Here is a 25392-nt window from a genome sequence, read left to right on the forward strand (position 1 = left end):
TTAGACAGCCAAATTCAGGAACGTGAGTGACATCTGTCTGACACAGTTGAAGAGGTGCTGTGCCACATGGATTTGTCCCAATTTGAGGCAAAAAGATATCAGTCAAATTATGTAGCTGGTATTCAGTCATAAACATGGTGTATTGCATAAGAGAGAGGATCATTCTTAACACAGTTTTCCAATCGTGAGGGGTCATAGAGTAACTGTCACTGTTTGCAACCAAAAGATTGTATGTAAAGGCTGACTGAACTCCGTATGTTCTCACTGACTCCCTTAGCTCCTTCACTGCCTCACAAAGCAGGGATTCCAAATGGGGGACCTGATTAGGAAAGGTTTGCAACGTGTCAGCATCACCCCTTAATATAGTTTCTTTTCTGCACTGCTCTAAGACATCACAGTACGCTGTAGGGAAATTTGTCATTCCTGCTCCCTTCAAAGTATCATCAGGAGGAAATGCGTCCGATTCTCTTTCTGGATCTACTGGACCGGGATCACAATGATCCTCTGGTTTCGGTCCGTCCGTGTCTTTAACTACGTTACACATGGGCTGCACAGACGCAGCCGTGCACGACGAGGGGGGGGTGGCATGGCGAGGCGCAGAGAACGACGTGGGCGGAGCAGAGGGCGGGGGCGCGACGAGCGACGTAGGCGGACTGAAGGGCGGGGGGGCCGTAGAGACCGACAACGCGGTGAGCGATGTGGGGGGGGCGGCAGGCGGCCGCTGGCTGGGAATGGCTGGTTGTGTCGGAGCGCGGCCGCTGTTCTTTCGTGCGCTGGGCTGGAGGTTTCTTGACCGGTGACGGCAGGTGACGGTGGTGTGGTTGTCCGAGCGGCAGTTCTGGCACCACACACCGACAGCTTGGCAATTCCGTCGCAAATGTCCCTTAGTGCCGCACCGGAAACATTTAAAAGAGGTGCTTGGGCCTGCACTGGTTACCACAGATGCTTGTAAGGGTGCAAGAGCTGCTGACACTTGATTCTGAGAAGCCTCAGCCTGTGCCTTTAATCCTGCCCCTAGCTCTTTAATAGCCTCAACTATGAAAGCCTGAGCCCCTGTGGGCACACTCGATAATCTGTCTAACGCCTCCTCTATTGTCCAGTTACTCCTCAAAGTACTTAGAATGCCACGAGCTGTAGCATTACAATTCTGAAGTGCACAATGTTTTAGCATTATTTCCCTCATGTACTCTGGTACTCCAGCCTTCTCTATGGCTCCAGCTACCTTATCTAGAAACGCTCCAAAATCCTCATTTCTTCCCTGCTGGATTCCCATATAAGACGGCAGCCCACCTGGTGCCTTGATCTTATCCATAGCCTGCCTGGCCAGATACATTGACTCCCTACATTTAACTGGTCCTAATAAAGCCTGGGCCTCCGTCCGGATGAAAGGACCCACCCCTAAAAGTTCTTCAACGGCGACATTATACAAGGGATCTCCGGGCTGCCTAAGTATTGCAGCACTCTGTTGGCACATCTCTTCCCAATAAGCATTAAATAGCAGTTGTTGGTGCTGCGAAAAAATCAAACGACAATCAGATGGCAACAAAACCTGAGTACTCCAGGTATAATCCAGTATCTGTCTCGCTGGCTCACTTTTTACTCCAAACTGACTGACCGTAGACTGCAATTGTGACAACAACTTCCAATCTAAAGCACTGATAGTAGCCTTTGTCCCGCCTGCAACATTAGGCGAATACCCCCCCGGCAGCACCATCTGTTGCACCGCTTCCAACGCCTCACCGTCTCCCGCCTCTAAACAAGCCCGCGCCAGCGCAGCCCAAGCCCCCTCCCACTCCTGCGCGACGGCCTCCACCAGGGCACTCCGTGCCCCAGGGAGCGGCTCATTGCAAAGGGGGGTCGAGGGGGCCGGCTGTAGCGCCATGGTCGATGCAGGCGGCTCGTCTGATACAGACGTGTTGGGAGACGGAGACGGGGCACTCGGCTCCGCAGCCACCGGCAATGCAGGCTCGGCGGCCAGCGGCAACTGTACAGTGGACACAGCAGGGGGCACCGGGCAATCCAACCACTCATTATAATTCTTATTCCTCCCCTGCACAGCACTAGCTTGCTCTGCCGCTTTCTTTTCTGCCTGATGTAGCAACAAATCATTATAAACCATACGCCACCACTTCCCGCATTTTTTAGCTGTTTTATCCCCATCTAATATTCCCTGAAAAATTGCATTTCCAAATTTACGCCACTCAAAAAGATCATGCACTAAATGCGGATTCTGAAATAACCATTTAGCATACCCATACGCTAATAACTCGGGGAGTTCCTTTTGCAAGTCTGTCCCCTTAACCTGACGCTTTCTTTTCAAAAAACAAGAAAATACCTGACACCTTTTTTTAAAAAAGCAAGAAAATAATTCATAAACCACTTGCCTTCCCATACCTATTTGTCAGCGCGCTGTTGCAGCCTTAAAGGACGTCGTCGGCCCGTATCAGCTAGGCCCTTCTATAAGGTCATGTAGAGCACCTGCACCTTCTTTTCCTGGTGTATGCTATCCACGCTGCTTAAGAATCCGAACACCTTCGCTGCTGCGATCCTTCCTGGTAGGCCACGTCGGGGGTCACCAATTGTTGCAGAATGGCGGGAGAAAAGCAGACGACCACACCTGTCATTGACATATGATCAGCTATTCTCGTTTATTCCTTGGCTGCGTGTACCTTTATAATACGGATAATTAGCTCATACATATTGCAAAAGTGGAGCTCTTCATTGGTTCCAAATTACATACCATCCCCGAGTATCTTTGCAGCTTGTTGTTATCATCCTGAAAGTTACTCCCTTGCCAAGTTCACAAAACCATGGTTAGTTTCTCACCATCCCAGGGCATCCTGTTGATCTCACTGTCCTTGCAGGTGGCATGGCTGCTTGATTAACTGCACCGTGTTTACGACACTTCTCAGCTAGCTGTAAAAAACACTCTCTACACAGGGCTCCTTTTCCAATTCTGTAATGCTTTTCTCTTTCAGGGCTGCTTTTCCTTGCTCTTTTCCCCTTGCAGGGCTCCTTTTCCCCTTGCAGGGCTCCTTTCCCCCTTGCAGGGCTCCTTTCCCCCTTGCAGGGCTCCTTTTCCAATTCTGTAATGCTTTTCTCTTTCAGGGCTGCTTTTCCTTGCTCTTTTCCCATTGCAGGGCTCCTTTTCCCCTTGCAGGGCTCCTTTTCCAATTCTGTAATGCTTTTCTCTTTCAGGGCTGCTTTTCCTTGCTCTTTTCCCCTTGCAGGGCTCCTTTTCCCCTTGCAGGGCTCCTTTTCCCCTTTGGGGAAAACAGTATTTCCTCCTTTGGGAGGAAATTTTACTACTCGGAAAGGGTAGTCAGGCATTGGAATTCACTGCCCAGGGAGGTGGTAGAGTCACCGACCATGGGAGTGTTCAAGAAATGCTTGGATGTGGTGTTGAGGAATATGATTTAGCCAGGAAGTATCGGTGATGGTTGGACTGGATGATCTTCCATGTCTTTTCCAGCCTTGATAATTCTGTGATTCTGTGAACCACAGAGAAACACCATCTGCTTCCTTAAGTGAATCTGGGCTGGAGAACAAAGGACTTGAGCTCATGTACAGTGAGGTGATCTACATGTAATTAAACTGATGTTCGAAAACCTACAGTACAGTGAGGTAATCTACATGTAATTAAACTGATGTTTGAAAACCTACGGTGTTTGACTCTGGTAGTATCTGCAACCTTAGATGTTTGGGAAAGTACTTAATTCTTGAATGGCTTCTTACCACGGTTTAGTGGGCAAATACTGGTGGTAGGTGGATGGACTGGATGATGCTTTAGGTCTTTTCCAACCTTGGTGATTCTATGATAGTATTTCTATCTATCTATCAGACCTGGCTGCCCTGCCTGTCTCATAGAGGCATCAAGTTCAGTTTCGTTTCCTCATAAAGGAGCAGCATTTTGGAAGGGCTGTGGAGAAAACACTTCGCCACCGAGTTTATTTCCACAAGCTTTATTATTATCTTTGGGAGAATATCACGAGCAGGCTTTGTTACTACGACTACAGAAAGCCGCGTTACCACAACAACGGCTGGCCAATAGCGAACCTGTTCTAGTAAAGATCTATGTTTGATCTAGTAAATGTGTATGTTTGATCTAGTAAAGGTTTATGTTTGGTGGCCCTGCTAGGCAGGGGGTTGGAACTACATGATCCTTGAGGTCCCTTCCAACCCGGGTCATTCTGTGACTGATTCTGTGTGACTCTGTGGAAGGTGAGGAGGAAAGGCAGGATCGCAGCGGAGCACCAATCAGAACTGAGGGCTGAAGGGGAAGGCGGGAGGGATTGGCCCGGGGAGTTAGAGGAGGGGAGTGGGGAAAAACAACCAATCGTAAGTCTGAACGCAGAGGTGAGGGCGGGTTTTTGGCCATAGCAACCAATCATCTGTAGATTGAGATGGTCCAGCGAATCACATTCATGTTCTTCAGGTCGAGCCAATCGCATGCGGAGCGGTTGAGCATCACCCAATGGGGACGCGCTGAGCGAACAAAAGGGGCATTCCAAGCTGCCGGCCCCTTTTTTCCCTCAGCCCAATTTCACATGACGCAACGGTTGGAGGAAGCGGTTCGCGAGCCGTAGTCGCCGCCGCCATTTTGTGAGCGTTGAGACTTGAGCCGGCGGCGGTCGGAAGCGCATTGGCGATCCGGACAGCATTAGCAGCGTCATTAAGCAGCGGAGACGCAGCTCGGAGGATGCGGTAGAGGAACCCAGCGGCAGCGGAGGGGGGGAAGCGTCGCTCGGTGGCGGAGGCGGCAGGGGAATCGCAGAGAGGGGGCTGTCGGTCGGTGGGTCGGGTCCTGGTGCGGGCCCCGGTTGGAGGAACATGTCGGCCCCGGAGAGCAGCACTGGTAGCAGCGAGGCCCGGGAGGATGTGTGCCGCGATTACCAGTCATCGTTGGAGGACCTGACGTTCAACAGCAAACCTCACATCAACATGCTGACCATCCTGGCCAAGGAGAACGTGCCCTTCGCCAAGGACATCGTCTCCCTGATCGAGGCGCAAATCGCCAAGGTTTTTATATTCAACTGCCTACTACTCCTACCTATACTGCTGGGGGGACCGGCCGGGGTCAGGAGAAAGGGCTGAGGGACGGAGGAGGCAGGGAGAGAAGGAGGGCCCGAGAGAGGGAGGCAGCGGGGCCGAGGCTGGGAGGGGGAGGGAAGGGGAGCAGGGCTCGGGGCCTCAAGTGAGGTGCTCCCAGGGTCAGAGATGGCAATGGGGGGAGCAGGGAGAGCTGAGGGAGGGGGGGTGGGGGCAGCAGGCCTGGGGGTCGCTGTTGGGAGCAAGCGGAGGACAGCGTGGCTCGGCAGGGAGCATGGCCCTCCCCTAAGCGGCCTTTTACCCCTCCCTTCCTGGCCAGGCTGAGGGCTGCCCCTTATTCCCACACCCCGTAGGGAACAGGGGACCCGAGGGCACCCGGACGGGTTGGGGTCCCTTGGGTTCGGTAGCAGATGCAACATGGCGGCCTGGCCGTGACTGGGCAGAGCCTCGCCCTTGGAACTGAGTTTTCCCCTTTAAACTGGTGTCAAAACCGTTGAATTTAGCGATTTCTAACGTAGATAACGATTTTATAAGTCTCGTTAGTGAGAGCCTGACCTTGTGCAGGTTTCTTGTCGTCCACCCCCCCCCCCCCCAATTTATATCCAGGTAGCGTGAAGGAATATAAATAAGGTTGAGTTTATAGCACGGAAATCGTCCGCTTTAGAAAGGCTAAGTATAATGATTTATTTTAAAGTATTGTTTGTAGTTTGAAAGATAAGGTTATTTTCCCAGTGAGATATTAACTGGAGGAGTAAGGGTGGGGGGCTGATCTTGCAGGGAAGTTTTGAGGTGAAAGGCGATCATCTGCTCTTAGTAGGGAAGTGTGTGTGTTGCTGGTCGGGTGATTCTTGTGTTTTCTGCTTAGAGAAAGCGATGTGGGCTTGGGGTAACCCGTTTGGCTTGCAGGTGGCTGTTTGCCCTAAGTAAAGCGAGTGCTGTGTTATCTTCACCTGTCTTGGTTAGCGAGGTTGATTTGGTGAGGATGGGAAGAAGAAATTCTCCCCGACTGTGTAGAAAAGCCTGTAGGATCCTAACATGGCGTCTGAAAGCCTTGTGATAGAAAAGGAAGGGAAAGAGGAGGCTCCCTCTGAGCCCAACCCAGGCAGTTGCTGACATCAGTCAGCCTCAGAACACGGATGGGGGTGGGGTAGGGGGTTACTGTACCTTTCTATTGCAGCTTTCTGTAAGAAAAGGGTTATTTCTTCAATCCACCGTGTGTTCTTGCCAGTCACCCCTTCCCCATTGTCTCCCTTGCTCCCTCTAATACCAGGCTCCCTCTAATATAGGCCTTTTTTTCCCCCCTTTGGCTTTAAATCGCTGTTTATAATGGTGAGAATTGTATTGTCTTAATGCTGGGGAGGGAAAGATCTCTTACATTATTTAATCTGTCTTTCTACCAATGCAGGATGGCTCTTTAGCGTTCCACAGACCTCTTCCAGTCTAGTTTTAAATGGTACCAGTGACCAAGTTTTGCCATTCCTTGGGGAGGTGACGTCATAATCGAATAGATCTCACCATTATATCTCCTAAAGGGCAGTGGTGGATGTATATAACATGTGATAAATATCAATGCTGTCAAATTTCTTCATTTCTGGGTGTTTTAGAGCCTGCCCTGAAGTGTGTTTTTAATTTTTTTTTCCTCCTTCTTTTGAAAGCTGTCTTTAATCTTGTATCAATGGTTAGTTTTGCCTTAGTTACTATTTGTGACTGTGGTTTATTCAAGGCAAGTTTTCTTAGTTGTTTTTTTTGGGGGAAAGTGCTCTCCTTTGCTTAAGCCACTTTTAAAAAGTGTCGCCTGGAGACAGTTTTGTTTAGTGTAAAACTGGAGTGCTCTGCTTTACGACTGAATAAATGGCTCTGAAATGTGTGACTGCTATGATAAAAAAATATGTAAATAAAAAGTGTGAAATATGTATTTGTCTTTTTATTTACCATTGTATAGTGCAGAGTTTGTTTCTGAGACCCATTTTGTGTACAAAGTTGGTTTTTAAAATCTTTTTTTTCTTTGCAAGTTTGTGACTCGGGGTTTGATTATGGTTTGATTTTCAGTTGTTTTTTTTTTTTTTTAAGTTATCTTTTAGGAAACTAATAAAAAAAAAACAAAGCCACACATTTCCAACAATAGCTTTCATACGTTATTTGAAAGAAGAGTGGGAATTCTGTGGTGATGAGCTCAGCGTTAGCATTCTGTGTGTTCTGGTGGTATGCGGAGCCTCCCTGCTGTTGGTTTAGCTCTGTGTGGGTCTCTTTCTTTGCTTAGGGGGTACTGTCTAGATCACCTGAAAACAAGAGGTTCAAATCTGGGATTCCATTTGTGTGGTTATTGGAACGTGGGCTAGAGAACATAATAAACATTACCAAAAAATGAAGACTTAAATAACCCAACTCTTTTGAAGTCACGGTTCTTAGACTGTGCCACCTGAGTAGCTGATGTTGGAAGGAGGGCACTGCTAAACTAATGCTGTCACGTTTTGAAGTAGGCTTCCTTAATTTCTGTGTGATTACTTCTAACTACTCCCAAACACATGAAGTGCCATCAGAGACTGGGACTGCTTGCTCCGTTCCCTTGGATTACAGTGATATAGTTGTGACCTTTTCTGCGTGTGGCTTGTGAAAGGACTGTGATGTTCAACGTATAATCTGCTACTACCGAAGTTCTCTAACTCGGGCTGTTCACAGGAAGTCTGATTTGTGTTCTGTGAGATGGAGAAAAGCAGCATTCGGGAGGTCCAAGTGATAAACTATTTTTTAGAAGTTCCTTGAAGTGCTAGCGATGGCTTCCTGCTCATTTCAAGTTACTTTCTCCAGTGGGTTTTGAAAGGCTGCACTCAGTACACTAGCAGTAATACTGTCTTGTGGGCTTCTTTTTTCTTTTTTTTTTTCCCCCCCTTTTTTCACCCCAAAGCTTTGAGACAAACAGGATTAACCCAAGTTGTTCCTTTTCTCTGTGGTAGACCCACCGCATTATACTTTGAACTGAGTATTGATTTTCCAGATTTAAGTTTTTAAGTTTTTGTATAAACCAAAACCAAAATCCCAAGCAAATCCCTTGGTGTTGATAGTGGCAACCCAAAAGAGAGGTCTGTATTTCTGGGATTGGTAATCCCTTTATATATAGTTTAATGTATGTCTTTGTTGTACTAAACTTCTCAGTTTCTTCTTCTTACTCCAGGCTCCTGCGTCAGAGAAGCTTCCTGTTATGTACCTTATGGATTCCATTGTCAAGAAAGTTGGAAGAGAGTATCTTACTGCATTTACTAAAAACCTAGTTGCAACATTTATTTGTGTATTTGAAAAGGTATATTTACACTTTCAGAAAAGTTCTGTATTTAAGCAAAGTTGTTCCTGGTAAAATAAATACATGCTCTCAGCTTTGGGTTTTCTTGGGTACCGAACCAGAAGAACTAATTGCTTTTTATGAATGGCAAATACTGTATCTATAATGTGGAAGGGCATTCCTGCTGTTGTCAAGCCTGTAAGTTAAGTTAGTAGAACAGTTAATTATGAATTGCTGATTTATTTTTTAAGGAAGTACCTAGTCTTTGTGTCAGGAATATATTGAAAATCAGTTTCTTAGAGGTTTTCTGAGCTCTCTGAGTTAGATTTGTCTGATTCACTTAATTTTTGGTGTGAAAAATGGGTGCTTAAATTGCAACAAATACCACTAGCAGCTGATATTCTTCAAGTGGTCTGTGATTAAAAAACATGATGGGCGAGGGGGGGAGGTTGTGAGAGTATATTATTGCTTTGTTACATTAAAGATACCCATTTTAATTTCATTCAGTGTTGAAAATTGCCGCCAAATGTATTCACTTTTTTTTTTTCCTAAGTCTTTAAACCCAGTGAAGTAATTGTGCTTATTCCTCAATGAGAATGGCAAATCCAAGTCCGGCTTTTGAAAGACTGGACTTGAATGGGTTTAAGTTGAATTAATGGTTAATTTCTGTGGTTTCCTTTATGCCCTAACATAACAAAGTGGCACTGCATCTGAATGAGATAAGTGGAGCTTTGGTGTATTTGTTATTGCATAGCAGCGAGGATCTGTGATCCCAGAATGTTTTATATCTGTTTTTCAGGTGTACAATGAGTGACTAAATAAGGGGTAGATTGTAATAGTGAGCTCAGAGATATTGAACTCCTTTGTATAGAGTAGATAGGCAGGCATTTACTTATTTTTCCAATATTGGTTTGTGTTCTTTCACATAGTTGCATTTAAACTTGCAGCTGAAGCTCTGGGTAATTCATTTGCTGAGTTTTGTAGTTAACTGTCCAATAAGCTAACTAGAACTATTAAATTGATATTCAATATGTAAAGTGTCAGTCACTTTAGATAACTCATGATATCGCAAGATGAAATTCTCACCCTGACATTGCTAGAGATTCTGTTTTATCAGTAAATGATCACTGAAGGTATCTTTAAACACTTAGCGATGTCAGAAACTGGCTCAGTCATGGCAGCGGTGAACTTGATACCCTCACACTGAAAGTTGTGTAGAGGCACCTCCCACCCATACTAGCTAAGTATGAGTTACTTTTATTGAAGTTCCTGCCCTCTTTTTCAAAGAACTTCTGAACTTTCTGGACAACGTGTCTTAATGTGACAACTAAAATAAAACTGTAGCCTGAAAAAGGTTGAAAAGCCAAAAAAAAAGGGTCAATGTGTAATGGTTGAGTTAGCAGCAGCATGTGTTTTGTCAGCAGATGTTTTCCATTTGTTTAAATTAACTACTTGAGTTATGAGATTAATTGAATTTTTTCTTTAATGTGAGTTTTGAGCTTAATTGCTACATCTGATTGCAAAGAGAAAATGGGTTGTAGCACTATTAGTGCTTGATTTATGGGTCTGATTTTGCAGTTGAACTGAAATGTACTTGAGTTCGTTTTGACTCATACACCTTTTGTTGGATTTATTAGGGGGATTTATTAGGGGGAAAAAAACCTTCAGTGATTAAACAGCTCAACAAAACACTTTCTCTGTTCAGAAAGTTTGTTGTTCTCTGATTTGGTTGTTGTTGCTGTGTGCCGCTCAGCACGAACATTTGAGTTACTGTATTGTTTCAGAGGCATTTTCTTTGGATATTTTTGTCGCTGTATTTTTTTTGACAGAAATTGGCCAAGTAAAATGAGAATTTTGGTAATGGAAAAGCTGAAAGAAAATTCTCAGAGAACGGTAATACACAATTAAACCTTCACATGTCCGCATTTGAACTTCTGTTACCGATTCTGTTGGTGTAGATGTATCAATCTACACCACTTACAAGTTCTTTGTAGCCAGTTCGTTGTGTTAAAATGATAACTTTGGTAAGAATATAAAGCATATGAGATCTTAAGTTCTACAAAAAAGTATAGGTTGTTTTATATTAACTTAACAAGCCATAGAATTGTTTTATTGTTTTAGGTGGATGCAAATACTAGGAAAAGTTTATTTAAATTACGCTCCACATGGGACGATATTTTTCCTTTGAAGAAACTGTATGCACTTGACGTCAGAGTCAACTCATTAGATCCTGCTTGGCCAATTAAACCTCTGCCCCTAAATGTGAATACTTCTAGCATCCATGTGAATCCTAAGTTTTTAAATAAATCGGTAAGTCTCTATACCTACTGTATGAACAGATGGCAGTACGTGTTGTTTTTGTTGTTTGTATGCTGCTTTTGACAAACGTAGTGTGATAAGAATAAAGCATCTGATCTCTGGAGACAGGCAAGAGGAATTTATGGACTCAGTATTTAAGGGGCTTATTGTAAGTATTTATAACTTGAATTCTAGATTTCCAAACATTTATGTTAAATGCCATATTCTGTCATGGTGGCACAGTTAATCCTATGACAGTAGGCAATTCCTAGAGGAGCAGAAATTGTTTTGTTTGTATTTTGCATAAAAAATGCAGTCATTAACTTGTGCAAGCTAAGTCCCAGTTTTGTATCACACTAGCAGTTAAGAGAGATGGAGTTAGCTGGATCCATTAAGATGTTGAATGTAACCTTATGTTCTATTTTTTAGCCAGAGGAATCTACTGCATCTACCTCTGCTGTCACTTCTGGTGCCTCTACTCCTCCAGCTGTTCCAGAAATACAAAAGAATTTGACACAGGAGCAACTGATAAGGCAGCAATTGCTTGTGAAGCAAAAACAGTTGTTAGAACTTCAGCAAAAAAAGTTAGAGCTGGAGTTGGAACAGACTAAAGCACAGTTGGTGAGTAGGATAGTTGGTGAATGGTCCATAGTTTGGTCTCACTTTGTTTGGTCGTACCTTAGCGTCTATACTGGTAACTGCAGTTAAGTTTAGACAAGAGGAGCTGTTTTAGGACTAGAGTAGTGCAAGTTGATCTGGTCCTCTAGACCAGTAATTGTTACATAAAAATCTTAAGGATTACATTCAGAACAGATTAAAAATGTTTGTGGTCTTTTGTTCTCATCTTGAAAATTATGTCTACCTGTGATGTGTCTTCCACCTCTTTTTGTGGCTCACCATAAACAAGGCTTTTTTTGAATACATTTGTGCTTAGAAAATTGAGTATTTCCATAAGGAACGGGGAATCCTGATTGTTGGAAATGTCAAGGCAGTTTCTGTCTTCATTACGTCAGGTTGGTTTGATGTCACAATCTGAGGGTGACATTGAGGGTGGTGGCTGTCACAATCTGAAGGCGGTGGCAGTTAAACCTGTTTTGTTTTTACATTCATAATTGAAAGTCATCTTGTGTTGAAAGTTGATGATACTAAAGTGAAATATCGTAGAAGTGTAGAAATGAAAATATATAAACATGCTTGGCCGTTTAGTTGTCTTGGAAATGAGGAATGTATAGAAAAACTAAAGCTGTATTGAGGTGTGCTTTCGTTGATTTTTTTTGCTGCGTTGACCTTGTAGTATTGACTTTGTACTTGATCTTCGCCTTTTGTGTTGGTACTATGTTATTTTAATTGCTGCGATGAGGAATGAATGGGTCATTTTCAGTTAAATGGATTAGTCTGATAACTACTTCAAAACATTTCTATTTTCATCTTTGTTTTCAAAACAGAACATGATCATCTCTGTGCAGGTGTTGTATCACACAGATTAATGCTATTTTTTTTTCTTGTCACCTTATTTCAGGCTGTTTCTCTTAGTGTTCAGCAAGGATCATCTTCTATACCTTCAGTTCCAGCACCTTCCAAGCCACATGTGTCCCAGACACCTCACATGGCCGTTAAGACGCCTACTCAGGCTTCGTTACAGTCTGAGAAGATCAAACCATCCCCAAGTCCTCCACTTCACGATGTCAAAATAGTAAATAGAGATCCTCGACTTAATAGAATGTCACAACATTCTTCTCATGCTAAAGATCAGTCCCATAGGAAAGAATTTCCACCAAGCGCATCTGGTCAGTCTGATACCAAGGCGAGCAAAACATCCCAGTCTGAAAAACAAAGCTCAACAAAGCCAGAGAAAATGAAAGCAGGTGAAAAACCACAAAAGAAAGAACCTGATCAGTTGGAAACGAAGTCTAAATCTCCATCTCCTTTGAAAAACAAGCTTCCCAATACTAAAGATACTAAAACCCAAGAATCTGAAAGCACAAAAGTATCTGAAATGAGTAAACGGGATCCAAGACTGAAAAAACATCTTCAAGAAAAGCCAGAGAGCAAAGGGGATGAGGTGAAAGAAAAGAGGAGAAATACAGAGAAAAAAGAAAAAGATGAGCATAAGACATCTGAGCATAGACCAGTAGGCAGCAGGAATAAAACAATTAATGGTGTTGTCCAGAAACAAGATGTGACTACAGAAGAATCAGAAAAACAGGGTGGAAAACAAGGGAGATCCAGTAATAGAAAACGGTCACGATCCCGTTCTCCTAAGTCACGGTCACCATCTACACATTCTCCAAAACGAAGAGAGAGGAGATCACCCAAAAGAAGACTCAGGAGTTTATCTCCCACTTCTTCAACTCCTAAAATTGGAAAGATATGCCAGATTGGCGCTGAACAGTCTCCTGCTGAAGAAGCCTCACAAGGGGCAAGAGATGAAAGAAATTCTAATAAGCGAAATGTTAAACAAGAGGTGCGAGATCCAAGGAGGGTGAAAAAAAGCCAAGAAGACAGGCCCCAAGAAACAGCAAGCCAGCATTCGACAAAAGGTTCTCCTGATCCAAAGGAGAATGCAGAGAATTGGCAGGGATCCAAAGCAGGCAAGAGGTGGAAACCCGGTTGGGAGGAAAATAAATAGTAAGTTACCATATTTCAAACAAATTCTCTCTGAAGTAAGTGGAAATTCTGCTCTTGGCTGAAGTACAGTTAGGTTTGGGAGGAAACATTCAGACAGCCCATGCTGACAGAAGTTCTTGATTGAGATTCATAATTTGCTTGTAGTAAAAAATGGCAATTATGCATACTTTCTAAATCGATAGTGATGTTTTACCATGATCGGTTCTGATAGAGATGTAATACATCCTGAATAAATAACTAACTTGTGTTTTAAACGTGTTCCTATTCACAGCTCTCAGCAGACTGAAGAACACCAAGCAGTTGGTAAATCCCCTCACCAACAACACCGAGAAAACTGGCCTGCTGCTAAAGGAATTCTGTCACCCCGAGCACCGAAACAGCAACACCGGTTAAGTGTGGATGCCAATTTGCAAATTCCCAAAGAACTGACGTCTGCAAGCAAGAGAGAATTACTTAAAAAGGTAATACTGATTGATTGATTTGTAGAGGTGTCTTGGATATAGTTGTGCTTTGCTTTTCTTCTTAGAAATCCAAACTTTATGTTACAGGCCAATGACCGCTTAGCATCTGGTGAAATAACACAAGACGAGTTCCTTGTGGTAGCTCATCAGATTCGACAGCTGTGCCAGTACCAGGAAGGAAAGCACAGATGTAATGTGTGGGATAGCCCTACAGATGAAAAAGGCTCTTTGAAAAGGAAGCCTCTTCTGTCGGATGCGGAGTTAACATACTATGAGCATAAAACTAAACTGAAGAGGACACAAGTTCAGCATTCATTGTCAAGACTTGATCTCTTGGATCCTGATGATATTTTGGATTATCATGTACCTGATGCATTGCTCTCTGTGAACTGTGAGCAAGGGAAAGCAAAGTGTGGAGTGCAGTTTGAAAGAAAAGAACCCTTTGGAGAAAGATCAAGATGGCACTCTCCTGTAAGTGGCACCAGCAGACCCTTTGCTGATAACCTTTCACCTCTGGAGGGTCGACAAAGGCTTGAGGAACGAAATGCTAGTAAAGGAGGAAGAGGTTCAAAAAACTTCGACCCTTACGACAACTGGGGAGAATCAGATGAATTCAGAGATGCTCTCAGACAGCAGGGAAAAGGTACAACAGAGTTCCAGAAGATCGATGGTGATGCAGTCTGTAGGTTTGATAACCGTGAAGAAAGACAGCTGCTTGGGAAATCTGGTATGTATTTTTGCCTTATTTTACAGATGTCAAATAATTTGCAATCTTTTTGCAAGTAGTTATTGTTGAGTTGTAGGAGATACATAGTCCAACGCCCCAGTGCTAAAGCAAGTACCTTAGAGTAGGAAAGTGTCTGGGCAGATTATGATTATCTCTGGAGAAGGAAAACCTTTCTGGGCAGTTCGTTCCAGTGCTCTTTAACCCTCAGAGTAAAGTGTTTTGTCTTTTTTCTTTATGTTTTTATGGAACTTTCTATGTTACAGTTTGGTTCCCATTGCACCTTATCTTGTCGCTGAGCACTGCTGAAAAGAGCCTGACCTCATCTATTATTCCCTTGACCTGCTGGCCGTGCTCTTTTTAACGCACTCTAGGTTTATCATTGGTCTTGTTGGCCACAAGGGCCTACTGTTGATACATGGTCAACCTTTTGTCCACCAGGACACCTAGGTCCTTCTCTGTACAGTGCCTTATCTTTTATTTTCTCCTCTTTCAGGTGTTCGAGATGAACCAAGATCACCATTCAATGAACGTTTCAAAAGAGCTAGATACGAAGATCCAGATAAAGAACCATTTCCTGACAGTCCAGGGTCAAGATTTGGAGGCATAGAAGCAAAGCCGAGAATAAGTGCACTAATGGAAGACAGACCTTTATTTGATGGCTCATCTAGACCATCTGCTGCAAGAGTTGGGGCAGATGGACAAGGAAGTCCTTTTATCGATAGCCCTACTGCTGGTTCAAGTTCTAGAATTGATGGACCGACTGGACAAGCTGCTCTGAGATTTGAGGGCCCTTTGGTGGGGGCAGGTGCTTCTCAGTTTGATGGGCCCCTGGCAGGAGCAGGGGGAGCTGGATCCCTAAGATTTGATGGGCCACCAGGGCAGCTGGCAGGGGCTCTCAGGTTTGAAGGACCTCACGGACAGGTTGGTGGGGAAGGTCCTTTGAGGCTTGAGGGACCTCTTGGACCATTGCGGTTTGAGGGGCCTGCAGGCCAGCCTGTTGGTGGTCCTAGATTCAAAGGACCTGGAGTTGGTCTCAGGTTTGAGGGACCCCGTGGTCAGCCTTCAGGTGGTCTCAGGTTTGAGGGACCTCATGGTCAGCCCTTGGGGCCTCATGGTCAAGGTGGTCTCAGGTTTGAGGGTCCGCATTTACAGCCATTGGGGCCCCATGGTCAACCTGGAAGCGGCCTCAGATTTGAGGGGCCACATGGGCAGCCAGGTGTAGGGCCCAGGTTGATTGATGGACCAGTGCACCAGGGCGTTGGTGGACTTAGATTTGATGGTCCTATGGGACGGACCGGTCCGAGATTTGATGGCTGTCATGCTGGCTTTGATGGTCAACCTGGACAACTGTCTCTTTTGCAAAGATTTTATGGAATTCATGGACAGCCCGGCCCAAGATTTGAAAGGGCTCCTGGCCAGCCCGCACAGCTACGATTTGATGCAGCCATACCTCAAAGATTTGATGGCCCTCACCAGCCTGCCTCAAGATTTGACCTGCCCCTTGGCCTTCATGGTTCACGTTTTGAAAATATAGCTAGCCATCCTGCCTCACGATTAGAGATGTCGCCATATGGACAAAGTGGTCCGTTTGTTGACCATCCCAGACAGGGCTACAGCGGACCAGCTCATGGAATGCAGTTCCAAAGGCCTGAAATGTTTGACAGTTCACTAGGACCAAATTTCAGTGGGCCAGCTGGCCCAGGAGCACAGAATTTTGCATTGAGAGCATCCGGACATTACTTTGATGACAAACTTCAAGGTTCACAATACAGAAACTTCAATAATATGTCAATGGGAGGTCATCAGGTAAGAACTGATTCTAGTAAATAATTTACTTAGAGAAGTATTCTTGTGTAGAAAATTAGCAGTTTTTCCTCTAAAAGCATTTTTTTGCAGACTAAAAATACCCTTAAGTAGTATCTGGATGATTCAAGGAAAAAGGGGCAGGCATTGCTATTTGTTAAGTCTTTGTTTTTAGAAATTAAAAGCCAGTTCTTTGCAACCATTTTATAGCTGAGGATATTGCACTGACATCAGTATCTTTTATTTGAAAATGAATTAAGTAATAGGAAGAATGCGATGTTTTCTCTTACACAAAGCATGTTACCTACAAATCATGAGAGATTATTGAAGCGAATATACGTAATTACTTTTTCTGAGAGGTTTAGAATTAAAATGAACCAAAATAATTGCAGTCTTTTTGGAGACAACCATAACTTGGGAGCAGTTGAGAAAGATGCAGGCTTTTAAGCTATGGCTTCTGAAGAATGATCATGGCACTGGCAGGCTTTATGGTGTCAGTTGTCCTTGCGTTTGCTTCTTGGAAGCGCTCTCTTCTAAAGGAGAAAGTAATTGTAAATCAGTGAAAACAATGTCTGTTCTCCCAGTAGATTGGAGGTTGTAGGGGACATACTACAAGCGTGCTGTAAAAATTTATTTTCTTTCTGAAGTTTCTTGCAGCTGGCTTGCTGAAAATCCATCTTTCAGGATGCATTTCATGTCATGGGTACTATCTCAGTTATTAGATAAAACCTCATTGTGATCTTGGTGAACGTTTACCAGTTTCTTTTGCTATTAGCCCTTTTTTTTGGTGAAAAGGATTGCTTTGAAATACTTTAAGTGGAAAATGTGCTTGAAGGATGCGCAAGTAGAAGAAAAGTTTGTACTGAGAAGTGTGTAGAGGTTAATGATGGAATAATTAAAAACAAATTGCCTTGCCAAGATTGCTTAAATGCTTAATTTTACAGGTTTCGCACATGTCTGCTCAGACAGGACCTTATGGCCAAGGTCAACAGTATCTACCAAATCCTGGAAGCTTTGTTCAGAACTCTGCAGGTACTGTAATAGTTAACTTCCTTCTGTGTCCTTTGGACTGTTCTCTGTTCATGACCACAAAAATTAGTGCTGTACGGTGATGGTGCCGTGGGTCCTTGTACACTAAAGGGCATCCTTCTCTGTGAGATGGCAGTAGGTGGCGTTTCAGGAGTACTCTCCAGGGGTTTCTCTCAAGCAGTGAGTGCTTTAACTGCGTGGTTTTGGTATGTAGTTACACTTTAAAACAAAACAGAACCACTGAAACCAATTTTTGGATTGCTTTTCACATAGCAGAAGGGCACCTCAATTGGCCAGGCTGAATACACATTCCCACTATATTAATTGTTAGTAATAAAAGTCTTGTATCAAGTTGTAAATGATACAAGTAGATAGATTCTCATGAGATCTTTAAGCACAGAACAAGAAAATACTACGTTTTCCATGGGAATTTCAGTAGAAAACAGGTAGATGGCATTTCAAAACACATTAGGAAGGAAGTTGTAGGGGCAGAAATGAGGCAAAGGCTGCGTATGAGGCAAACTGAAGTGGATGAGTAGATTGAAGTTAAAAATGGAAGTAAAAAGGGGTAGAAGGAAAAGAGTGTTGTGAAATGCTGATGGAGGTGATTTTTTTTTTTTTATGCTAACCTTTGGTTTCCTTGAGTGTTGTGATCTTATTTCCCCTCTCCTAGGAGGAGCAGTTCCACATTCATATCCTGATAACCACGTTGGTCAGCTCGATGTCAACGAATTGTTTGCTAAACTGTTGTCGACAGGAATCCTCAAACTGTCAAAAACGGATTCCACTTCAGCACGTATGTAGCTTTCATTACATTCTGACTCACCAGTTTACGCGTAGCTAAAGTGTAAAGTGAAATGTAAGAACTATGTGAACTATTGCATTCTTTTTTCTTAAATGGATCTTTGTGGGAAACCATTTGGTGCGTGTGATAAAGTGAATTATTAACTTTCTAAATGTATCTTTTAAGCTATTTAGAGCCTCCGTTTCTTTTTTTTTTTTTTTTTTGGTGCCCCACCTCAATAACTTGTCAGTGATTCTAATCAGATTCCTGTCAGTCTCTGAAATATTTGTCTCTCTCTAAATACTGAATTTTAGTGCCAGAAGCTTAGATGAAGTAGAGTCATGTTAAATTGCCATTTGGAGTTGTATACTGTTTTTTGTACGCTTTTTAAAGCTATGAGACTGACTCAGCTCTTATGCACATTCAGGTTAATGTAGTCAGATTATATTTATTAGTATTTGAATAAAAATAATATCCAGGTGCACCTTATTTTGTTCTGAAAATGAGCTGAAATTTTGATGAAATTCTTTCTTTTAAAGAAGCGAATGAAACATCGGCGCAGCCAGCTGCTGAAGAGGAGGATGATGACCAGGGTGATCACGATGTCCCAGACCTCACGAACTTTAAAGTTGAAGAACTCAGTCAGTGCGTATTGCAGCATGAGCTTACTCTGCACTAGGAATAATGGCATGGTGGTATCTAGGCGGTTAATCCAAGGCAATTGAGTAGGTGTGATATAACAATGCTAGTGTGTTCACTGTGAGTAGTTCATGCTTATTTGAATGCTTTTTAATGTACTTACATGAATGCTTTGACTGTCAAATGCTTTAACCTTATAGGACAATCATGCTTTTCTTCTACTCCTGAGGTCACTTGAAACAACTTACTGAGAAACTTCCAATTTCTTTCCAAAGAAATGTTAACTTCTTTTTGTTTTTCTAGGCGTTATGATAGTGTTATAAATCGACTATACACTGGAATTCAGTGCTGCTCGTGTGGAATGAGATTTACTACTTCAAAGACAGACGTTTATGCAGACCATTTAGATTGGCACTATCGCCAGAACCGTTCGAAAAAAGACGTTCGCCGAAAAATTACACACAGAAGGTGGTACTACAGCGTAACGGTGAGCAATGCAGGACCTGGGCCTTGTTAATTAGGGCTGGGTTTGGTGTTTCACATACATGGAGTGGGATTGAGATTGAAGTTGTATTACCATTGGAGTTTGGTGATCAGTGATGTATGAAAACTACTTGATATATCAGACATACTTGCCAAAAGAAAAGGCTGTTATGTGGTGAACAATAAGCAGCTTGGAGTTATCCGTACTGCTTTGGTTGGACTAAGAATGAAATGGAAGTTGAAGTATAATGGCCTTTCACAGACTGTTTCAGTTTAACGAACTAAGGCTGATTATATCTGTTACTTCAGGGATTCCATTTTTCTTCTTCTTTTTTTTTTTTCCAAACGTATTTTTTAATGATTTCTGGCTGTTTGTGATTGTGATTGAATTCTTGTCCTTAGGATTGGATTGAGTTTGAAGAAATAGCCGACCTAGAGGAGCGTGCAAAAAGCCAGTTCTTTGAAAAAGCTGCAAAAGAAAAGCAGTTTCAGAGTGTGCCTGCTGGACCAGCTGGAGCAGTTGAGGTGAGTTCCAGTTTTCCTGCTGTAACCCATATGGTCTGTAAGTAGATTCAAGTCTTGTGCCTTGTTCTCAGAGGTCGCTGTTTATTTTGCAGAGAAGTGTGAAGGGTGTTAATGCTTTGTGCAGTTCTCACTCTAACTCAGAGTTGAGTTTTGGAAGATGCCATGAAATAAACTAAATCCCTGCACCAGATTGTCTTAATTGACAGTAAAACAGCATTAGATTGTTACAGAGTGTCTTGCTGAGACTTCCTTGTTAAAGGGACAAGACTTAACTTTTTCAATTGACAAATGTTGTTGCTCATTCTACCAACTGTACTCAAATAATTTCTATTAACATTTTCTTAAAGATATTTTGGAAGCGTGGAGGTAAAATGTAGTTTTCGTGTTATCTTAATGTATATATATATGTGACTGTTACTAGCCAAGTTCTTGATGTTGATGTTCAGTAATGGCTTTAATAACACCATGTATCTATCATGTTACTTCAATAACTTTCAGAGGTGTGAAATCTGCCGGGAGCAGTTTGAGCAGTACTGGGATGAGGAAGAGGAAGAGTGGCATCTAAAGAATGCTATCAGAATGCATGAGAAGGTAATCCAATCTTGTTACGTGGCACTCATTTATATTAAAAAGCAAAACAAAAGCATAAGAGAAGAATTACAGAAATAGACCACAGTGACCCATCTTTTCTGAAGGACTCCCTTGTTAGTTTTCCTGCTTCTAGTTGTATAAATATCTCAACCTTTGGACATGCTTGAAGTCCTGGGATCATTAGTACAGGCACAATAGGCTTCCCTCGTAATATGTTGCTAAAGGATGAATGAAGGTGATCTTCTCTACTTAGCATTGTTGAGTCTGCCTGGATTACTGGGTCCACTTCTGGGCCCCTCATTACAAGAGAGACCGTGCTGGAAAGAGCCCAGTGGTGGAGCCTGTTTCTCTTTGGAGGCCTTCAAAAGCCAAAGGATGTGGTGCTGGGCAGCTTGGCTCCAGATGTCCCTTCCACCCATTCTGTTCTGTGAATGTCCTGTGAGTGTGGGTGTTGGTTTTGGTCCAGTTATTTCCCTGTGCTAAACAAGGTTTTTATATGATGGCTTTTCCTAACTAAGCATACACCAGATATCTTCCCAGTCACATTTGACACCATACTTGTTCTACACATTGTTGTCCTGGAGGAATAGTGTGATTTGGATTTGTTCTGTTTATGACTGGTGCTTTTACTGTATCCCTAATGTATTTAAATGGTTAACAATTATTTTCCAGATTTTCCATCCATCCTGCTATGAAGATTACCAAAACGTAAGAAAACCTTTACTTTCATATATATATTTTTAAAAACTATTTTGCTTTCAGTTTGTTTGCTTGATCACTGTCTTTATATAGAGCAGGTCTGCAGAATCAGTTCCTCTTGCATGTGCCTAGGCAAAGAATCAGAGGGAATGCCTTGGGAATGGCAAGTTTGTAATGTATAGTTAGAGTTAGCTATGATGTATCCATGACAGCTTTCGTGTTATATAGGTGAGACTAAAGTGAAGCCATTATGATTTTATTGTTAGCATGTGTAATCTTAAGAATTTTAAGAAACGGAGAAAATGAGTGTTAGTATATGTTAAATTTGTTATGAGTTGGGAGCTAACAGTGGGGGGAATAGTTGGGAATATTTTACAGTAACATATTAAGCATTTCATCGCTGTGAGGATAATACCGTTTGATAGTAATTATGGAAAAGTAATGCTATGATATAGTAACTTTGTATTATTAGATAAAGTAGAAAGTAATAAGTGGAAGTTTGGATTTTGAGTGCTCTGCTTGCCCACGTGTTTGCGCTTTGAAAGAGACAGAAAGGAAAAGAAGGTAAAAAAAAATGGTTGTTTGAACAATGTGTTAATGCTGTGTGAATGTTTGTTTTATAGACATCATCATTTGATTGCACACCCTCTCCCAGCAAGACCCCTGTAGAAGATCCCCTAAATATTATGTTGAACATTGTTAAACAGGAAACGGATGAGTCCTGTGACTCACCTCAAGTGAAAGAAGAACCTGATGACACCCCTGCTGCCTGTGCAGAAGAGAGCACACCTGCCTCTATAGATGTTAAAACAGAACCAGATGAGTCTGTTTAGAATGAGGTTTGATTTTTTTTTTTACAGAAGAGCTCCTGTGTTAATTCTGGAAAGCAGATACTTTTTATAGGAAATAAAAGCACTCAAATTGAGGCAGGGCCTCAGCGACTGTTTGGTTAATAAATACATTTTTGTATTTAAATTTCTTATTGCCTGCACTGTTTCAGGTGTCATTGTGTGAAAATTCTGTAGATGCGTGAAAATTTAATGGAATGAAATTGTATATGTAAAAAATGTACAATTTTTACTTGTGGAAATGTAAATTATAAATAAAACCTATTTTTGCTATATACGGGGAGTGTAATGTTTATGCACACCATCAAACAAAGACAGCGTTTCTGTACTTTTTTCAGTTTAAATGGAAATAAAAAGACCTCAGTTTTAAACCTGTTGCTGAATCAGATTCAGAAAAGTGAAAGCAAGCAACTTCCTTCAGTTATTTCATAAGCGGGTGATCAAGGGAAGCAATGCTGGGACTTCTCAAGATAAAATCCTAGATTTCTTCTTAACCTTAACTTGAACAATCTTTTACATATCCAGATGTTAAAACAAGTAACCATAAGACTGTTTTGGGTAGAAATGCCAGAATTTAACAAAGCAACCAGAGTTGCTCAGTTGTGAACACAAGTGCCAACAGACCATTAACAAACCAGGATGCCTGGTAGCTGAGACATCTTCAATGATAAATTTTCCCATTAGTCACACATAAGAGTTTAATACAGCTGGACAAACTTTTCTTTACAGGGGAGGTATGAATCTAAGAATGCTCATTTGAAGTTTTTTTTTTTAATTTTTTTTTTTTTAATTTTTTCGTTGCTTATGACTGAATTTAGGTGATAAACCAGATATCCTGAGATGTTAATATTTCTTAAATGTAATAAATAAAATTGAAGCATATGTTTGTGTCAGTCTCTTTCTTTCTGTAGTGGGTTTGTGTGGTTGGGTGTGTTTGTGGGATGGGCAGTAAGCTGCATAGGTATGTATGCATGGAAGTGTAAGTGTGCATAAGTCATAGGGTATTTGTCTTGGGATAAAAATGCATTTTGCCAGGTGTGGATTTCAGGGGCAGGGGTGGATTTCATCTAAAAGTCAGAGGAAATGTCACTGTCTTAGGATAGATGGCTCTTGCAAGGTCGGGTACTCAGAAAATCCAAATTCATCCCAGTGCATGTTGTAAGTATCAGCTGTGAACTTTGACAACCAGACCTCAAGCAATAACCCACACCTTTATGTAAGGCTGCAGTGAGAGGTTTGATATAGGGAAAATCCGGTCTAAAAGCAGTGATGCATTGGCACAGGCTGCTGGGGAAGTGCTGTGGCACTGAGGGACATGGCCTTCATGATTCTGAGAGGAGCCACAGCAACCTCCCGCATCACTGTGGGGCAGGGCCCGTCCCCCTGAGCCGCCATGGCCGCCTGCCATTTTCCTCCTGCAAGGACTGCGCCCATAGCAACCCTGCTGCGGTGTGGGGGAAGGACTGGAAGAAGAGGAGAACGCGGCTCCAGCCCTATTCCGGCCAGTGAGACCGCTCCGCCCGCGGCCTTATCCCCACGTCCTCCCCTGACGGCCGGGCCGGGCTGTGCTGCTCCTTGTCCCGCTTCCCCCCATCGGCCGTGAGGGGGACGCCCGCGGGGCGGCTGTGCCCGCGCTTTCCGGCTCTCCTCAGTTGTTTTGCCCGTTAGTTAACTTCATATTTCATATTGGGCCCACCTAAAATACCCCAGACTAATCGATATTTGCCAAACACGCGGAGAAAGGTGGCATAACCCCCACGGGCACTGCCGGGATGGGGTTATAACCCCACACAGGGCTCAGGACCTCGGTCTTTGCCCACTGTGTGGTTTTGTGCCTCATCCCCTTCAACTGCTGCCAAAAAGCACCACAATGGCTTATTTTTGTGTGTTATGGAGATGTAGGGAAAACCTAACACTGTCTCCCTCCCTCAGGCTGAGTAATTTCTTGGGTGAATTCTGGTTAAGTACCATTGTAACACTCACTCTTTTATCTACTTCTTTCTACAGGGCAACTAGGGAACAAGCATTTGATAACAAAGTGCACTGAAGTTATGGAAAATATCACTTGCTCTCAAAACCAGTTGTGTTTTGTAGGGAGTTTGTGTTAACAGCTGTTCATTAAACTCCAGTCCCAGCTGTGCTCGTGGTGCCTGAGCCATGGGGCTGCAGCTTGGCACCCACCTGCACACAGCTGTAGTTCATTGCCCCTTCCGGAAGAAAAAAGAGGGCAAAATTGTTCTGGATTAAAAAACAGTAAATATTACCTTGAACCCATTGCACTGGTACGTGGTGTTAAGCACATTTGTGCTCTGGCAAGCAGTCTGGTTGGCTAGATATGCTTCTGATGTCAGCCTGCATCACCGTGCTGAAGTCTGTAACCCTCACCTGGCATCGTGAGAAGTCTCTCACTTGGGGGAAAATCAGGTCCTAGTGATGCTTTGTTTAGAAAACACAACACGAGAATGCTGCATGTACTTAAGTTCTATTTAAAAACATGGACCCCAGGAGGTCCCTTCCAACATGAGCTGTTCTGAGTTGCAGCTGGTGTTGGTTCATGCACTGTTTTGCTGCCTCTGTGCAGGGCAGTGGTACAGCCTGGCGCTTGGGGGAGTGGGAGTGAAGTGATGGTACACCAGGGTGTGATACAACACTCATCTTTGCTTAATGAAACAGTTTAACACCCTCTTTTCCTCTCTGTGGCAGTGCTGAATCTGGCCAAGCATTACTTTCATGCTACAGACTACATGGGAACAGGTATAAGTACTGGTAAACAACGTCAGCTGTTTTCATCATAATTTCTGCTTTTATGTACGCCAGGCACCTTTGAGCAGCAACTCATTGATATGCTTTAACATTTTTGATCTCACATTTATAACTATTTGAACTGTTGCCTCAATTTCTTCTCCATGGGCAGGAAAACTGAGGCTCTAATAACTTAAGACCAATATTTCTGTGTATGCTTGACTTGCAGAACAACAACCTGCCTCTTCAAGACTTCTTAGAGCCTGAAATTTAATCAAAGAGTGTTGGTGCGTTTTGGTTCCAGAATGATGACTACTCCAGAAGGTGATTATCAATTGTTTTGGCTTACTCATATGCTTAGCTATCTCAAGTTAGCCATCCCAGCCATTAAAACTACTTACATCACTTATTTTTATTGGCAAATATAGGCAAAATGCCAAAATGTTGCAAGAGGATTTAGATATCCAGCTCCCATTGTTTACAGTTACAGTGTCAAACAGTAACTAGGCCTGAAGGAAAATACAGACTATTTGATCCCATGGCCTGGTGATGGTTTTTTTTTTTTTTTTTTTGGACCACGCTGTGTCTACATTAAGAGTTTGATTCTGAGCCACTGAAGTCCATGAAAACACTATTGACTTTGGTGGGAGAAAAATACTAGGTTTCTAACAAAGTAACCTGTGCCAGAGCAGTGCTATGGGTATAGCAGCAAAACAGAGCAGGATGACTAACACATTGTATAAAGCATTGCTTTTATGTAACAGCTTTAACTGATAGGTTCAGCTCAGTCAAGAGCATCTGCGTGACCT

General features: G+C 42.9%; 1 protein-coding gene and 1 pseudogene across 6 annotated transcripts; one reads left to right on the plus strand and one right to left on the minus strand.

Moving 5' to 3' along the window:
• The window catches only part of LOC146752429 (kinesin-like protein KIF20B), a 120287-nt pseudogene that overhangs the window by 81478 nt on the left and 13417 nt on the right, over nt 1-25392 (minus strand).
• Nucleotides 4766-23483, plus strand: LOC146752433 (pre-mRNA cleavage complex 2 protein Pcf11-like). Of its 6 annotated transcripts, none has more exons than XM_085531907.1 (16): nt 4766-5019; nt 8222-8347; nt 10448-10636; nt 11054-11245; nt 12144-13252; nt 13524-13713; nt 13801-14440; nt 14934-16246; nt 17188-17275; nt 17946-18068; nt 18596-18701; nt 18999-19182; nt 19581-19703; nt 20202-20294; nt 20967-21002; nt 21701-23483. In XM_085531907.1, exons 1-16 carry the CDS (start codon nt 4831-4833, stop codon nt 21824-21826), a joined length of 4827 nt encoding a protein of 1608 aa, XP_085388033.1. In that variant the 5' UTR covers nt 4766-4830; the 3' UTR covers nt 21827-23483. The 6 variants fall into 6 exon arrangements, with proteins under 6 accessions (XP_085388033.1, XP_085388035.1, XP_085388032.1 ...); XM_085531906.1 differs by having other exon boundaries at nt 4767-5019; nt 18599-18701; nt 21617-23480; XM_085531905.1 differs by having other exon boundaries at nt 4768-5019; nt 21617-23479.

Source organism: Coturnix japonica, unplaced genomic scaffold (assembly GCF_054131305.1).
Source record: "Coturnix japonica strain WE unplaced genomic scaffold, WE-NBRP24 Scf045, whole genome shotgun sequence".
In the NCBI taxonomy this organism is placed as follows: Eukaryota; Metazoa; Chordata; class Aves; order Galliformes; family Phasianidae; genus Coturnix; species Coturnix japonica.

Excerpts from the sequence above, each read along its gene's own strand:
- LOC146752433 (XM_085531905.1), top strand. The coding sequence starts at position 4,831 with ATGTCGGCCCCGGAGAGCAGCACTGGTAGCAGCGAGGCCCGGGAGGAT. Across the intron at positions 13,253-13,523 it reads GGTTGGGAGGAAAATAAATA|CTCTCAGCAGACTGAAGAAC; the intron begins GTAAGTTACCAT and ends TCCTATTCACAG. Across the intron at positions 13,714-13,800 it reads AGAGAGAATTACTTAAAAAG|GCCAATGACCGCTTAGCATC; the intron begins GTAATACTGATT and ends TTTATGTTACAG.